At 52.0% G+C, this 17156-nt stretch overlaps 2 protein-coding genes across 2 annotated transcripts; both read left to right on the forward strand.

Moving 5' to 3' along the window:
- Positions 1–1212: 1212 nt before the first annotated feature.
- Positions 1213–3927, forward strand: GRIFIN (galectin-related inter-fiber protein; the record flags this gene model as incomplete). The annotated part of the gene is made up of 4 exons (XM_084216248.1): positions 1213–1224; positions 3014–3093; positions 3184–3346; positions 3763–3927. 4 exons carry the CDS (start codon positions 1213–1215, stop codon positions 3925–3927), a joined length of 420 nt encoding a protein of 139 aa, XP_084072374.1.
- An 11625-nt stretch (positions 3928–15552) lies between these two features.
- LOC311160021 (galanin receptor type 1-like) lies at positions 15553–16881 on the forward strand (the record flags this gene model as incomplete). Its single annotated transcript, XM_084216466.1, has 1 exon — positions 15553–16881. One exon carries the CDS (start codon positions 15553–15555, stop codon positions 16879–16881), a length of 1329 nt encoding a protein of 442 aa, XP_084072592.1.
- Between the last annotated feature and the right edge of the window lie 275 nt (positions 16882–17156).

Genomic DNA, 17156 nt, shown 5'->3' on the forward strand with positions numbered 1-17156 from the left:
CTTCCAACACCACCTGGGCATCTCTGCCGCTCTCAGGGCTCCCTTGCATGTCCCAATGCTGCCATCTGTAGCACAGAGCTCTGCTCCTGCTCCAGCACAGCGCCTGCAGAGCCGGCAGGCACCAGGGCAGAGCTCGGCTTCACAAGGCTTGGCTTTGTGAGAGTCCAAATGGGCAAATCCTGTCCTGGGACTTGGCTTTTCAGTCCCAAGAGAGGCTGTTGGCTTCTATGTCTGCTGAATTGCTTTTTTAGTTTTCTGCCAAGGGCACCAGAGCCTGGAATATCATTCTGCTTATCTGCCAGAAGTAAAACAAACATTAAATAATATCCAGCCCTGTGGCCTATACACTAAGGGGATTTTAGTCCACAAAAGCCATGGATTCCTGTAGGACCAGCCAAGGACCACCACAGCCTCCCATGCATGCAGAGGTGGGGACAGTGCTTCATGGTGTAAAGACATTTACACTGTGGGTAGGGGAGGGGGATGCATATCATCCCTCCCTTCCCTAGCTTATGAAAACACCTCATCACTGACATTCATTTCAACACTGCTCATGTCTTGGTGCATTTCCATGTCAGGAAACACTGGACAAAGGCTCACTCACCCTGCTCCCAAATCCCTGCATTGTCCCCAGCAGGGAAGGGAAATGCAGAGCCGGGGCGTGCTGAGCTCAGCGCAGCAGCATCCCCAGCCTGGCCGGCCCCGGGGCGCCACGAGGGGGAAGCGTGGCTGTGACAAAGCTGGCATCAGCTGATTTCAGGCCAGGCTGTGACTCACAAAGAGAGAAAAAAGGAAACAGGGAGAAAAAGCAATCTCCGATGGTCAGGGTGTAGCTGAGCCCTGTCGGAGGCACCGTTTCTCCTCTGCCGCCTCCCTTCTCTCGGGACCTTGCTGGAATCTCCCTCAGCTTTGGGAATCCCCATCTTTCCTTCGTGCCTGAGGCACGTCTGACCCCTCGGGACCACACGGCTCCATCCTGTCCGATCACAGGGCTCCCGGCCCAGCCCAGCCCTGCGGGCAGCAGCGGGGCCGGATTAACCCGCACGCCTGACCGGGCTGGCCCCGCCGGGCTCAGCGGGATTCCTGCTCCCCATCCCTGGGGAGAGCTCAGCCCGCTGGGGATGCCAATCCCCGCACACGTGGGTTCCTGGCCGGCAGCATCTATAAAAACCCCTCTGTCCGTGCCCGGGCTGGGCTGCGGGGCTGGCGGCGATGGCACTGCGGGTGAGCGCTGGGGACAGGGTGGGGTGACAGCAGGGGTGGCATTTGCAGGGGTCCCAGGACGAGGTGGGAAATGAGTGAATCTGACTCCGTGTTCTTAGAGGGCTAATTTATTATTTTATGTACTTATATTATATTAAAGAACGCTATACTAAAAGAGAAAGGACACAGACAGGAGGCTTAACAAGAATGATAAGGGAAAACTCGTGACTCCTTCCTGAGCCTCGACACAGCTGGACAGGGATTGGTCATTGAGTTAAAACAATTCACAGGACACCAATCAAACAATGACCAGTGGGTAAACAATCTCCAGACTGCATTCCAAGGCAGCAAACACAGGAGAAGCAATCAGATAATCATTGTTTTCATTTCTCTCTGAGGCTTCTCAGCTTCCCAGAAGACATCCTGGCGAAGGGATTTTTCCAGGAAATCTGACAGTGACAAGCGTGGGTGTGGCAGTGGGTAAAGGAAAGTGGAAGAGAAGGGCCAGACAGGTAGAAATCCTGAATAACACAGGGGTTATTGCTCCTCGATGTCAGTCTGGTCCAGGCTACAGCAAAAGCGAGTTTCATGATGCTCAGTCACAGGCAACAGGACAGATTTTCATCCTGGTTATACCAGGGCTGGTCTGGGGTGGGCAATTCTCACCTGGAGGGCTTTAGCTGAGACCTGTGTGCTGCCCTGAATCTCTGCTGGGACAGCCAGCAGCAGAGGGAACAGCTCTTTGCTGTGTGTGCTGTGTCTGGGGTTGGTGCAGTGATTACAAAAGGTCAAGGTGAGCCTGGGTGCTGCCAGGTGCTCTTTGAATCCAGAACTCAGCAGCTCCAGCAGCTGTCTGTGCCTCACAGGGGGGAACTCTGGTCAGAGCCTTTCAGTGCCCATGTGTGGGGTTCCAAAGCTGCCCTCCTAAAGTAGCCAGGCACGCAAGTACGAGGTTGGTCATTGCTAACTCCTGCCTAAATATCTCAGCTCCTGCCCAAAAACATGCATATCCCAAAAAAGCATTGGAAATTGAACTTGTGACAGAGAAAGGAACAGGGAAGTTGAAGTCCTGAGCTATAGGAAGGAGAAAGGCAAACAAGTGGCAGTGAAGATGTCAAGGCTGGGGAAATTTTCCTAATGTGAGCAAGTTTGTGAGAGGAGATGCTCAGAAATGCAAGATCCTTAGAGTACTAAAAAAAAAATTTAAAAATGGGGTGAAATGGCAAGAGCTTCATATTAAAATGAGTTATTTAATCAAACTATGAATTATTCAAAAAGAAACATTTTCCAGCTCATTTTATGCAAGTTTAACCTTGGAGATGGGGAGGGCACGTGGAACAGGGGCTCAGGCAGGAACTTTTGGGAAGAATCAGCCGTGTAACACTGGATGAGCTCAGACTGGATGTCACTTTACACCTGTTCCTCTGCTTCAAAGCATCACAAAGTTTTCTGCTTCAGATTTTGTATTGCTCAGGTGCAGAGAGAAGCAGAATATCTTTGTGTCCTGACAACAATGGAGGCATTCAAGTTCTTCTTTTATTTTTGCTTTCTGATCCCGCTCGGCTCTTTACAAAAGACCTCGGGGACAGCAAATCCCACCTCATCAACTGGGTGTCATAGAGACTTGATTTCTTATCAGTTGAGAGTCTCTGAGATTATTTAGGAGTGAGAAAAAGACTGGGATAGAGAATGTGCCTGTGTGGGAAGGGGAGAGAAAGAAGATGACAATGAAAACGTGAGAAAGAAGTGTCAGGGCTGAGCGGGGCAGTGCATCTCTGCCACCTTGCTGTGTCCTCCTCCTTGTCTGCAGTTTGAGGCCCTGCACCCAGAGGGAATCTGCCCTGGATGGAGCATCGTGGTCAAGGGTGAGGCCAGTTCCAGTTCAGGCATGTAAGGAATGCTCTGCTCCCAGCTCCCCTGGCTCACAAGGGCCAGAAGCATCGTCCACAGCTCTCCATCCCTTTCCTCTCGCTGTCTCAGGTTTGAGATTAATTTGCTCTGTGATCCTGGAGACCAAATCGCTCTCCACTTTAACCCTCGCCTCTCCAGCTCCAGAATTGTCTGCAACTCCTTCCTCAACAGCCACTGGGGGCAGGAAGAGGTTAACAGCACCTTCCCCTTCCAAGCAAAGGAGCCCTTTCAGGTAACTCTGTCACCCACAGGTGTCCTCAGGTGTAACAGGAATCACCCAGCCAATACTGGGGTGCTGCCCATTGCCTTTCCTGCCAGCAGCATACCCAGCAACATTCCCTTTCTGGCTTTGTCTCCTGTTAGTAATCCTGTTAAAACCTGGTGATTTATAACCAGCTCTGGCCCAGCCATGCAGAGCTCCAGCAATAATCCCTGGATGCTGCATTTGTTTTCAATTTAGGCTTTGCATTACCACCAGATTTTGTTATCATGAAGGGAAAAACTCAGTTATTGCCTCTTTTTGCCCAGAGTGGGGGTGAGCAGTGTGTGTGTCAGCTCTGGCAGGATTTGAGGAGCTGGACAGATCCCTGACATGACAAAAGCAAGGTCCAATAAGGCCACATGAACATAACACAGTCTCTCTTTCAGGTCGAAATCTACTCTGACCAGGACTATTTCCACGTTTTCATCAACGAAAACAAAGTCCTGCAGTACAAGCATCGGCAGAAGAATCTTTCATCCATCACCAAGCTGCAGATTCTGGATGATATTGACATTTCTTCAGTGGAAATCACCAAACGAGCTCTTTACTAGAGACCAGAGTTGGGGCTCTCTCACAGACCATCCCCCTAAAGCTTCTGATTCAGCCAAGGATCATTTCCTCCCCATTTCCACATGCCACCACCATGGAGATGGCCATGTGTCCTCAGAGTGGAAGGGATGGTCATTCCCATCACCCAGCCACGCTGCTGACCATAGCCCAGCCCTTCAAAGACCTTCTGCCCCTACAGCTTAGGGTGCACAACAGGTTCTCTAGGTCTGATCATCTTTGCTGCACATCAAAATCTGTCCTGAGTAGTCTGGACACCTGAATGTTACCTTAGAAATTGTGTTTGCCCAAGAGTAGGGTGTGCATGAGCACCAGTCCTCAGCTGGGTACGTGGGGAATGTGGATGTTAGGGGTGGAAAGGGATGTTTCCTTCCAGGAGCTGGGTAAGAATGATATCAGATTTGTCAATAAAATCAACCCAGGAAATCCCTGCTGAGACATCCCTCCCTGGGCAGATCAATCTCATCATTCCTTCCCTGCCAGTCCAGGCACCTGGCACGAGCAAGGGCTGGAGGACACTGTTAAGGTCTGTGTGATTTTGGATCTGGGAAAATACTGGGAAAATACCTCTTTTTTTTGAGGGCTAATGCAAGGTGAAGGTCCCTGGCATGCAGAACAGCGTGATAAGATTCAACTTGCCAGGTGTTGCCAGGAATTCCTTTCACCAGCTGAGAGATGTTTGCTCAGCTCTACTCCTGCCAGCTCCAGGCCTCTCAGACAGACCCCCAGAGTGATGCTGTGTGTCAGAGAAGGGCAAGAGCTGGGGGAGGCACATAAAAGCACATGGTTCCTCCACCATCCACCAGAAATGCAGCTGGACTCCAAACAAAAGGAACTGAGTAAACCTAGAAATTTTGATAAGCTTGGAATGAACAGAGTGCCTGGGGATAGGCATGGGTAGCCTCTGGCTTTTCTCTGCTTTATTGGTTTCTCTTCTCCCCCTTTTTAGTTGTCTTTCAAAACAATCCACTTATCCCTTGCACCCTCTTCTCTTTTCCAGCCTCTTCCTTGGAGCACAGTGTATCTGTGGCTCCTTGAGCAGGCCACAGCAGAGTAAAAGTTGTTATTATCTTGACTTTGTTTTAATTACACGCATCATAAACAGCACAATGTCACGGTGTTAAATCTGAACAGAACTTATTCCAAAAATGCAATTACAGCTGCCCCCCAATCACTCCTTTATTCCTCACATATGAGACAGAACACGTTCCTGATGGAAAAGGCAAAGAGGATCCTGCCTTGCCAGTCCTTTTCACTGAGGAGAAATCACTTCAGAAGTCAGCCCTGATCCATCCTCGCCTTTGGATGAGATCTCTGAAGGTTGCAGCTTTGCTCCAGCCTTTTCTCAGTGCTCAAACTGGCCATTCCCTGCACTTCCTTCTATTTACAGTTCCAAGGGCTTGTGAGGAAGAGGTGGGTGTAGAAAACCACAGCACATGATGCCAGAAGCCTGACATTCCTGAACCTGTTAAGGAGTTTGCAGTGTTTTTCCAGGCTATCAGGAGCACTGATGGGAAACCCTCCTGTTCTTGTAGCAAAGGGCTCATTGGGAGCACAAAATGTGCCAAATGGTACCTTTCCCCCTCCAAAAAGAACAGAAAACATGTTTTGGAAATGGCAGTGGTCTTAATGGCAAGTCAGGAAAGTTGGAGATGGTGAGACTTCCTCTGGCCTGGAATAAATCCATCACCACTGGGACAGAAGAGCCGACCCAAATTCTGGTTGTTAGGATATAACCCAAGGCTTCAACACACTTTGCTCTCATGGCCATGCCTCCAGCAAAACAGGCACAAACCAGACAAAGCCAGGCCTGCAGGGATCTCTGTGTCATCCATCTGATAATGCTGAGCAGCATTTGAAAGAAATTGTCCTTTCTGTTTGTGCTTTTTTTGGGTGCTGATAAAGACAGATCATTTTTCATGGAGGAAAAGTGACGAAATGATTTATAAGGGTAATGCTTTGTACTTATATGGCCACCAGCTGCATGCACAGCCCCTGCTGCAGAAACACCCCACAATTTCATTGTTCCCCAAAAAAGGAGCACAAAAAACCACAGACAAACAGGGCAAAAACCTTTCAAGTACAAATAAATAAAGAGATGCCACAAAAATCAGGCAGAGACAGAGATGATGCCCTGACTCCTGGACACATCCCCCCCAGCTCCTGCCAGCAGCTGATCTCACTCCATTGCCATCTGCACCAGGAGAGCCCAATCTCTCCTGACACATCCCCAGCTCTGCTGCTGCCTCCAGGGCTTTATCTGCTGCCTCCTCCAGCCAAAACACGGCCAAGGGTGAAGGGGGCAGAAGAGCAAGAGAGGTCTGGGAATCTACAGAGCACTGCTGGAAGCAAAACTTCAGGGCTGGCTGTTTGTAGCTGTTTTGCAGAGTTTTATGGGGAAGGAGATGCCCTCCAAGTCTGTGACCCTCATCTGTCCCGTGAGGAAAAACGCCAGAAAAAAATTAAGCCTTGCAATTACAATGTTCAATTAAACTCTCTGGAGCAGGCCTGGCACACCAGGCTCGCAGGGAGGCATCGTGTGCTGGTACTGAGGGGATCAAAGGGGACAAATGAATCCTTTTCCACATTTCTGTCAGCCTTCCTGTTCCTGGGGGGAGAGCTGATAAAGACAAGTTCCTGCCCAGGGTATTTTGAAGGGGAAGGGGCTGCAGCACTGGAGGATCCCACCAGAACTTCACTGCCCACCCTCAAGGTCAAGCTCTGCATTTTTGCTGCGGCCAAGTTCTGCAGAGGAGCCAGCTGGAATGTTCCAGAGAGAACATTGCTGTGGGATGGGGTAGGGACTGTCCCAGTCAGGATCTGCAGATGAAGCAGCAGCTGCTGCTCGTGTGGCTCACACAGACCAGGAAGGGACACCTGGGAAAGAGACATGTCTCTCAGGAGGCACAGTGACACAAGTGATGACCTGTCCCTTTCCCACCAGTTCTCCTCATCTGGAGTGGATCTGCAGATCTCAGAAATGCTCTGGTTCATCCCCAGATCAACAAGGGGAAAGTCAGGCTCATCATTCTTCGTGCTTGAGCTGTGCCAGAGCTCCAAGGACCAAGGGCCCCTCTGGCAGTTTCACAGCTCTCCTGTGGAGCATCTGCTGATGCGTGACCAGAGCTGCTCCTTGGTGTCCCTGACAGCCCTGGCAATCACCACACACCCCAGCAATCCCCTCACAGGCTGCTGAGCAAACAGCTCCCTCAGCAGCCTCAGTCACATCCCACCAGCACAGCAGCAGCCTGGGGACATCAGCTGCCTGGCTGACACCAGCCCTGCCAGCCTCAGCAAGTGACAATTAATGTCAGCCTGGGTCCTGCCTGGAGGCAGGAGATGGGGAGGGGAAAGGGCAAGCACTTGTTGCCAATGCAGCGATGAAAACTTTCAGGGAAGTTCTAAAAAAGAAGAAAGTCACACAGGCTCATCTGCCCCACACTCACTTTGCAGCTTGGTACCTTTTCTTCCAACCCCTGTTTTCTTTCTTTTCTACCCCTGCACAAAACCCCCCCCCCCAAACCTCCCAAATTTGATGCTGGGAGTTTAGCTACTTCCTCAGTGCTAGAAGGCAGCTCTGGTGAAGAAAGGCAGGAGGAGGGCAGTTCTTCACCATTTAATTAAAATTTCCCTTTCTGCCCCTATTTCGATGCCCCCCGAGCATCTCCCGATGGAAACAGCAGCACAGACCTGCTCTCCACTCCCACTGAGCAGCTGTGCAGTGGCACAGCTCAGTGACCCTGCCCTCTTGTCTGTGGCATCTCTAATTTCCCCCATCCCCCAAGGGCTGTTTTCCCAGCACAGAAATACCTGCTACAAGTGCAGACCTTATCAGCAGTGACTTTCTGCCTAGCATCTCTCAGTCCCTATCTAAGAGGTTGCTTATTCCACCCTTGTGGGCTGTCCAACTCCTTAAATGCTCAGCAGTCACAGGTGTTTGCTGGCAGGACTGAGGAACGTGGAGAGCAAACATTCAGCCTTTTTCTGGAGAGTGTGAGGAAAATAAAACAAGAGGGAAGGAGTGGTAGCTCTGAGTTCTGGCGGGGAAGGGGAATGTCTGAGGCTACAGGCAGCCCCAGAATGCAGCTAGAAGAGTCTCTGCAGGAAAGCAGAGGGGTGTTTCTTGCATTGCAATTAAAGAGAGGCTTGTAAAGCCATTTTAACTCAGCATCCCCATCCAGAGCCAGCTCAGACAGAAAAACACACCTCCCAGCCCTGATTTTGTATGCATGGTGGCAGGTACCAGCTCCAGACATGAAAGGCTGGAGAGGGATTATTTTCTGAAAGAAAGGCTCTGGTCTAGAAGTTGAAGAATTGGAAGCTGATGGTATCACTTTATTTGGCAGCTGAGTTATTGTGCATCAATACTGCCTGAGGAGAGCGTGACAGAAATTAGCCTGATGCCCAGATTTGCTGGCCCCCCAGTCCCACAGTCTGTCCAAGACCCTCTTGCCAAAGCCAGATGCAATTTATCATGTTATTTCTTCAAGCTATGTGGACATCAGTAGCCAAATCTCTGGTTTTAGCAGAGCACAAGACAGCAGCCAGTGGAGATCTGGATGTCTTCTCTGCACCATCCCATTATTGCAAGACTCTGGGGTCTTAAAAAGGACTTGTAGAGATCCAAGTGTAAAAAGAACCATCATAACACCCTTGTGCAGGTGGGGGAACCAAGGCACTTGCAGAAAATGAGAGCAGAAAAGGAAGGAGGGAAGCAGGTGGTTTTGTCTCCAGCCTGGTGCTCTCCCCCTGCAGCTCTGGGACCCTGGAACCCATAGGAAGGCTGGGCTGGGGCTTTTCATCATCGACCTGGTGTTGCCCCAAGCCTCAATGAGCCAGCAGGCCCCAGGATGAATCCCTCCAAGTGTCCCAGCTGATCCAGCCCCTTGTCTCAGTGGGGCCCAGGGCTGCTGAGCAGCTCACCACCCCGAGGAGTTTCCATCCACCTGCACACAGACACCACCACGCTGCTCTCCCTTGCTAACCAGCATTTTTCTAGCTTGTTTCATGCCAGAAATGATGAAAGAGCCACCAACAAACCCTTCATTTTCCTCCCCTTCCTTGATACATCCCTTTTCCAAAGGCTTAGCAGCCGCTGTTTGATCTATGGCATGAAAACCTTTCTGGTTTCAAAAATTGGGAGTAAAACTGAGATGCAGCTATTTCACCTTGTCACCTCCTCCGCCTCTGCGGCGAGCTGCAGCCATTGTCAGCTTTCATTTCCTGCAGCTCCTCTGAGCTGTGAGCACACACTGGAAGCAGAAGGACAGGCACAGTCAGTGGTGATGAGAGGGCAGTGATTGTACTTCCAGTAAATTGCCTGAGCCTTTCCACATGAGTCACTGCACTGAGAGAGGTGAGGCATTAGGGAGGAAAAAAAGTTTGCAACTGATCCTGACAAGAGTTTAACAGCCCCTCGAAGCTCCTGCCTGCCTGGTTTTCTTTAGTTGTGGGGATTCCTTCTAAAAGGCTGCTGAAAATAAATAACAGCTCACAGATTATCTTCTACTGTCAAAACATTGGAGAACATTCAGAGCTAGAATCGCATCTCTCGCTGCTTCCCAGCTAATCCTCTCTGGGATTCAGAGAGCACAAATCCTAAGAATTTCCTCATTGCAAGTATAAAATATAGGAAAGCTGGTTTTTAAACACATAACACCTGACTGATCACTAAGCCCTTGTTGCAAACATGCTCAAGTTCTAATTCTTATTGCAACCTGATCCCCGAGGTATCTGCTTTGTGGCAGCCAGGCCAAGTATCACCTAGGCTGAGAGTAAGTTATTTCACTCAGAAAGACAAACTCCCTCCTATTGTATTCTCTAAAATCTTTATCTCCACTCTGATACTAGCAGATCTGGGCCCTGAGAATGTTTTTTTTCTGCAGAGCCTTTCCTTCCTGCCTCCCCGCGTTTTCCCTCTGCAAGCCTCTGCAGCTGGGTAAAGGCAAAACAGTGGCAAATTTAAAGCCTTTGTCAGACTTCCCCCAGATGGCAATCAGCTGATGAAACCCAGGAAGATTTGTCATCTGAAAAGCCCTTTATTAGCCTGTTGCACCTGGGTATAGAGCACCAAGGATGTATTGATATTCAAATGTGCAGCGTGCAGGTAGAAGGAGGGAGGGAGGATTTACCAGCCCCTGCTCACAAAGCTGTCTCACCTGGCAGTACCACTCCAGTGAAAAACTGCTTGGAGTCAGAACAGGGTGAAATGGAGCCCCACAAACCTGCTCATACCACCAGATTCCCTCAGCCACCAAGTCTGCTGGTTTGGGCTTTGGTTTCAGTCGGGTTCTGAACATTTTCCCCCAGGGTTTGTGGTGCCTGGGCTGAGCAGGGGGGTGAGAGCACCACACAAAACATGGGCATGGAGGAAATGCCATTATTGCCTCAGAGGATCCTAGGTCCCAGCTCCAGGGAGAGAAGGGCTGCATGGATGCAGGCAATGTTAGAGGGCTGCTTTGTGTGTCAGCTGCCTCCTCTGCCAAGTCCTGGCACTCTTTAACTTCTCTAAGGCTTGACCTGATGCTCGTTATCACTTCAAAATCTTCTCTGTAAATGTATGCAGTGATTTAGGGATCCACGGCACTGATTTCTCCTTAAAACACTCACTTTGTTCTTCATTACACATCCATTCAGGATCCTCCATTTAATGAGAGAGGGTCAAGTTCACTTGGTGTGGCCCTGGATTTAAACAGGGGCTCTGCAGGAGCATGTTTAGCCCTGCATTCCCAGCCTGCTACTTGCCTGAACTTCTGCAAAAACCACAAGCAAAGACATCTGAAAGACAGAATTTTCAATCCCTCCAATGCCAAAATGGTGTTTCATTGTTCTTGAGCCAGTGAACATTGTATTAGACAAATTCTTCTGTGCAAAATTATCTTTTTCTTTCAGCCACTACATTTCCGGAGCACTCAATCTAAAAGGCATCCAATAAAAAGGACAGAAGATATGGAATTTGGCACATATCTGTTTATGAAAACAGACCAGTGAATATTCTCAGACATAAAAATGCACACATTCTCCATTTAAAATCCTCCAAAGGAGACTGGAGATAGTTTAAATGTTTCATTCTTTGATTGAGGGAAGACTAGTGGGAGAACAAAGATTTTCCCTCTCATGGAAGTAATTACAAACAACAAACATCAATTCCCAGATGTTTTTTATTTGCTTTGCTATTTTATTTTCAACGAATCTGAAGTGCACTTGGCATCTCCTTTGTATTGCCTTTGATTGTGAGCAGCGTTGGCCTCTTATCTCCTCCTGGACTGACAGCAGCATCAAAGCGCTGACATCTGCGAATGTCACACGGGAGCTGCGATGAGGACCCGGACCCTGGGACCACAAATAGCTCGGTTTGGCCCCAAAACGGCACTGCCGGAGCAGCGCTGGCACGGGGACGGAGCAGTCACCAGCAGAGGGAGCGACAAAGCCAGCTCAGAGATCCCCGGCCCGATGGCACAGAGGATTTGGGGAGGTTTGGTGCTGGGTTAGAGATTTGTATGAAAATACCCCAGAGAAGGGTAGATTTTTTTATATATTTTTTTTTAATCCAGTGGGAGTTAACGGTGATGTTGCTCTCTCCTGATGGCAAGAGAGCCAGGTTTCTGTATCACTCAGTGTCAGAAATGCTCACACACAGCTGCCCAGCAGGGTCCTGGCACAGCACCGGGGCAGATGTGAGGGCTGGGGGAGTCTCCCTTAGCCCCAGGTGCTCCTGTGCCCGTGCCATCAGTCCAAAAGTGTGGCAGGCAGAAGGGACAAGGGGCAGAGGAGGTGGGTTTTATCCAGTGCTTTCCAAGGGCAGTGTTAACAGCACCTCCCAGCAAAATCAGGTGGGAAACAATTCCAGCAGTGCCACTGCTCACCCGAACAGCCTGGAATGTGCTCCTAGCTCACCCAACACCAGCAGCACCACTGACAATCTGTCCCAGTAGCACCAATCCAAACTGAGACAAACCCTAATTCTGTTTCACCTCTGTGAAGGGGGCAAACCCCATTCCACCTACCTGCTGGGCAAGCACAGGAGGGGAGAGCAACTCTATCCTCACAACAGGCCTTTACCTCAGACTGTGCCAGCTGAGATGTCAGGATGGGCACTGGGAGAAAGCCAAGAGAGCCAGGTGCCCTTTGGTCAGGTGCCAGCCATCACACAGAGGTCAGGGATGCAGGTGCACTGGGGACCACACAGGGCCGTGTATCCCCCAAATCCTGCAGGGAGCCTGGCTAGCAGGGGGAAAAGTTAGAGTGGGAGAGCACATGAGCAAGTAGATGCACAACCAGAGGGTTTGGTCTGGCTTCACACTCTCAAGGTCCAGCCCAAGCTGGAAAATCCTCAGGGTTTCCTGAATTTACACCCATGGCTGGGACAGCAGAGCCTCACTGCAGCTCTGTGTGATGCCCAGCTCCTGCTGCAGTGGGAGCAGGGAGGTTGTGCTGAGGCAGCAAAGCTAAATTTACCCTGGCCCGGGACTATGATGCGCAGTGGGCAGGGCAGGCTTGGGCACTTGTAGCTGGCATGGGAAATGTGAGGTTTTTTGAGATTCTGGCGAAGCCCCAAAGTGGCTGACTCACTCCTCTCAGGTCAGTTGTTCACAGCTGTAACTCCAGTGAGACCAGTGGGTTATTTCTGATGTGCTTTGCTGTATGATCACAGCCCAGCCCTTCGCCCTTGCTGCTGAAGGTTGGCTCCTGTCTCCAGCGGACTTTATTTAGCCTCCACTTCAAAGCTGTTCTGTGAGAGGCAAACCAAAGTGAAAAGGGTACAGCATTTCTTTTAGCTGGAGATTCCCCATCTTGAGTTATCTGGTGACTTTGAACTTGTTAGAATCAATGAACTCATTATAATCGATGCCCTGTGCTCTCCGTCAGATGCACACAGTGTATGAATTTGTCATTTGCTGCTAGAGATGACTTGGCATTTGTGAGTTGTGTCAATGGATGCAAAAGCAGATTCATTCTAATTATATCAAACCATTGATTAACTTAGTAATTTAGTCTTGAAGTCCTAAAGGTCCCTCTGCAGTAAATCATGCGAGTTACAAATAAAGTGCACCGAGGAGAAAAAAAGAAGTTAAATGTATTTATTAGCTTGAACACTTAGAAGGCAACTACCTGGACAAAACAAGCCCTGGCACATTTCTGCATTTCTGCACTCTCCTTTCTTGTATTCTGTTAATACCCTACCAAAAATGTTGACTTAAACACCTCCATCCTGTGTTTTCCATGTGTAATGGCAGGAGGAACTGCTGTAACTGCTGTAGGGAGGCAGTCAGAGGCTGGCAAGGGCTCGGGTGCATGGAGATTTCCAATTGCCAGCTCCAAGGCTGGTCTCTGTAGTTGCCTCATTGCAACAGATCTATTTGCTTATGGAGCAGCTGTGAAACTGCAGCAGATTTTAGGTATCCATGGGAGTATCCATGCATTTCACTGTGTGGAATAATGTGTACCTGGTGCTCTGGGCAACAGTCTGCAATTAGTTTGTGGAAGCTGTTTGTCTCTGAAGACCTATAAATACACAGGCAGAGAACTGTAGGAGAATGAGCAGTTACACACTTAGAGCAAATGCATTCTCATGCAGGAGAGGTTTGCAGGCTGATCACATCTGCCTGCAAAGTGTAACTCCAGGTGTAGCTCCACCACTGATCTTTCTTTCATTTCACGTAAAGCTGACCAAAATTATTTACTTTATCCTTTCACATGCATAGAATAAAAAGGATGGGGAATTTCCCAGTGAAATCAAGGGCATTCACCGTTCAGTGACGAGCAGCCTCCACTGGGCTGTATTTGTTACTTTGCTCTCCCTCAGAGAAGGCAAAGAAAGAGAATAAAAACTAAACATTTCAGGCAGAGCTATGAATTCCTCTCATCAAACATTGTCCCCTGTGATACGCCGGCATCCTCTGAGCACCTCCAGTCAAAAGTTCCATTTTACAAACCAACCTTGCTCCCCAAACAAGCACTTCAACTTTTCAAGACACTTTTCCCATTCCTTCAATTCAACAGAAAACACCAGAAGTTTGGTTTCTTTGTGCGGCGCTCCTCGTTCGGGAGAGTTCCCATCACACCTGTGGAGTTGTTAACCCTTGGCGTGCCGGGATCCGCCAGAAAGGATGGTGGGGGCTGTTTGAGTAGAAGTCAGGCAGGATCCTCCCCGCTCTGCTACAGCTGAACCCAGAGGCCCCAGGAGAGGAGGAGGAGGCGACCCTCAGGAGCAGCCCGCGATTGTCCCAGCCCTGCCCGCTCCCTGCCCGCTCCGTGCCCGGCCCGGCCGGAGCTGTCCCTTCAGCACCACGGCCGGGCTGGCTCGGGGCTCCGGGCGGGACGGGCGGCTGGCACGGTCCGGCTCGGCTTAACCTATCCCGGGCCGGCCCGGGCAGGGGCTCGGCTCGGCTCCTTCCAGCTTGGCCTGTCCCGGGCCGGGAACGGCCAGCGCTGCCGGCGGAGCGGCGGGGGCTGCTTTGGGGGGGACAGTGGGGTGCGTGTGGGTGTGTGTGTGTGTGTGTAAGTGCGGGCGTCCTTGGCGTGCGAAGGGGCTGCGGGGTTGAACCTGGGTGTGCGGGGAGAGGTGTACGGGAAGGGTCTGGGGGTGCGGGGCCACGCAGAGGTGCGAGAGTGCAGGGCGCCTATAGGAAGGTGCGTGCAAAGGGAGTGTGCACAGAGCGTGCGGGTCTGCAGACGTGCTGAGGGATGTGTGCAGGGTCTGTCGGGGTCCGCGTGTGTGCGTGCGGGCGCGGGGGTCGCAGGACAGGACTCTGTGTGTGCGGCTTTGTGCGTGTGCGGGGCGTGCAGGGTGTGCGGATCTGTGTGCGGATCTCTGTGCGGAGCTGTGTGCGGGGTGTGCGGGGTGTGCAGCGTGTGCGCGCCGCGCGGTGAGCGCCGGGCTGGCGGTGCGGTGGGTGCGTGGGTGCGAGCACGCGCGTGTGGCAGCGGGTCGGGCGCTGCCGCCGCACACACGCACGGACACACGGACACGGGGACACACGGACACACGCACATATCCACGGCAGAGCTGCCGGCGGGAGGAGCCCGGCCGGCGCTGCCCGCCCTCCGCTCGGTGAGTGCCGCCGCGCCGCGGGACCGCGGGAGAGACTGAGAACCGGGGGGGACCGGGAGAGAACGGGAGGGAACGGGGTGACCGGGACCTGGGGGCAGCCTGGGGCAGGGGTCCGGCAGCGCGGCCGCGGGACGCGCAACTTTCTGGGGAAGGAGGGAGTGAGGGACAGAGGGAGCGGGGGAGTGGCTGCGGACCGAGGCCGGGGCTGCTCTTCGGGCTGCGGGGGGGGCCCGGGGCTCCTTCCCCGTCCTCCCAGCGGAGGCGCCGTCTCTCCGCGGCCGGGCAGGGGCTCCCGTCGGTCCCGCCGCTGCTGCCGGACCCGTGCCGGTGCCGCGCTGCCCAGCCCGACCGCCCCGCGCTACGGCCGCTTCTCAACTAAGTTGCGGATAAGAAGCTCCCCTTGAAGGGCGATCGCTGCCCCGAGCCCCCGCTGATCGCCCTTCTCCACACCCTCCTTTGCAGGCAGGGCTGATCCCAGCTCGCCATGTCCGGAGCACTGGAAGCAGCGCAGAAGGCTCTGCCCCGTTAGCCCAGGTTACCCGGGGGGGACTCAGCCATGGATTCGTCCCCCCCAGAACCCGGGGCCCCCCCTGACCCTCTGCAGCTCTGGCAGGAGGAGAACCAGACCCAGGGCGGGCTCTGGAACGGCAGCCAGGAGCTGGGGTGGGAAGAGCTGGAGAAGATGCTCTTCCTCTTTGCAAAGGAGCCTGTCACCATCAGCCTCACAGTGATGTACTTGCTATCCTTTGTGGTGGGCTTCGTGGGCAACATCATGTCCATCAGGGTGCTGACCCGCAAGCGCCGGAGTCGGGTGTCCAGCCTGAGCGCCACCCGCAGCCTCCTCATCAACCTGGCGGTGTGTGACCTCATGGTGGTGTGCATCTGCATGCCCATCACCGTGGGCAACCTCATCTACAAAGCCTGGGTGTATGGGGACTTCCTCTGCCGGGCAGTGCCCTTCATCCAGGCCGTTTCTGTCTCTGCCAGCGTCCTCAGCCTGACCGTCATCAGCGTGAACCGGTACTACAGCGTGCACAACCCACTCAACGCCCGCTCCTTCTTCACCCAGAAGAGGATCCTCAGCACCATCCTGGTGGTGTGGCTGCTCTCCTCAGGGATATGCATGCCCCTCATCTTCATGAACAAACGGGATGAGATCGGGGTGGTGGAGGGCTTGCCCCTGGTGTTTTCCATCTGCAGGGAGATCTGGCCTCAGGAGAGGCTCAAGCAAGCCTACAACTTTCTGCTCTTCTGTGCCCTGTACTGCCTGCCCGTGCTGTTCAACATGGTGATCTGCTTCCTCACGGTGCGCCGGCTGTGGAGCCGCAGCAGGCAGCTGAAGGAGAGCTCTGCCCTGAACCGCTCCCTGCCGGCCTCCAGGCTGAAGATCCGCAGGAAGGTGGCGCAGATGGTGGTGGCCCTGGTCCTGCTGTTCGCCATCTCTTGGCTGCCTGTCTATCTGATGGACATCTGGATCGATTTCAACATCCCCAAGTCTTTGCAGGATGTGACTCCTTCTCCTTGGATCCTGCAGCTCAGGCCTTTTGCCCAGTGGCTCGGCCTCACCAATTCCAGCCTCAACCCTATATGCTATTGCTTCGTTGGGAATCTCTACAGATCAGCCAAGGAAATGAAGAGCAAATACCACCAAAGGATGGTCTCTCTCTTTAACTTCTCTCTGTCTGAAGGGACAGCTCATTCCTCAGTCCCAGAGCTGCTTTCCTACCGGAGTTCAGTGGAGCCTGCAAGGAAAGGACCCTCCAGCACCCCCTCCACGGACAGGAGATGTCAGGGAAGTCATGGCCATAAGAACAAGTGTGGACACTTGAACTCCTGCCAGCATCCACCTCTGAATACTGTCTCCAGTGAGAACACTTCCTTGTAATTCTGCTCAGGAAGTGCTACTCATGCCCTCATCTGCATTTAAGGACTCTAGAGATCTTTCTGAACCCAGCATTTTAATGATGGAAAAGAACTTTCTTCTAATAACTCTTGATACCATTTCAAAAATGCTGTGACAGGGAAAGAAACAGGTAATGAGATAAAAAGATGATGTATTTTAACTCAGATGAAATTTTAAGACAAATTATTTTTACTGGGGACAACTGGATGTGCAGCCTGTTGCCCAGTCAACAGTCACATAATTAGGCAGATCAAGTT

Source organism: Fringilla coelebs (genome assembly GCF_963513975.1).
Source record: "Fringilla coelebs genome assembly, chromosome: 16".
Classification (NCBI taxonomy): domain Eukaryota; kingdom Metazoa; phylum Chordata; class Aves; order Passeriformes; family Fringillidae; genus Fringilla; species Fringilla coelebs.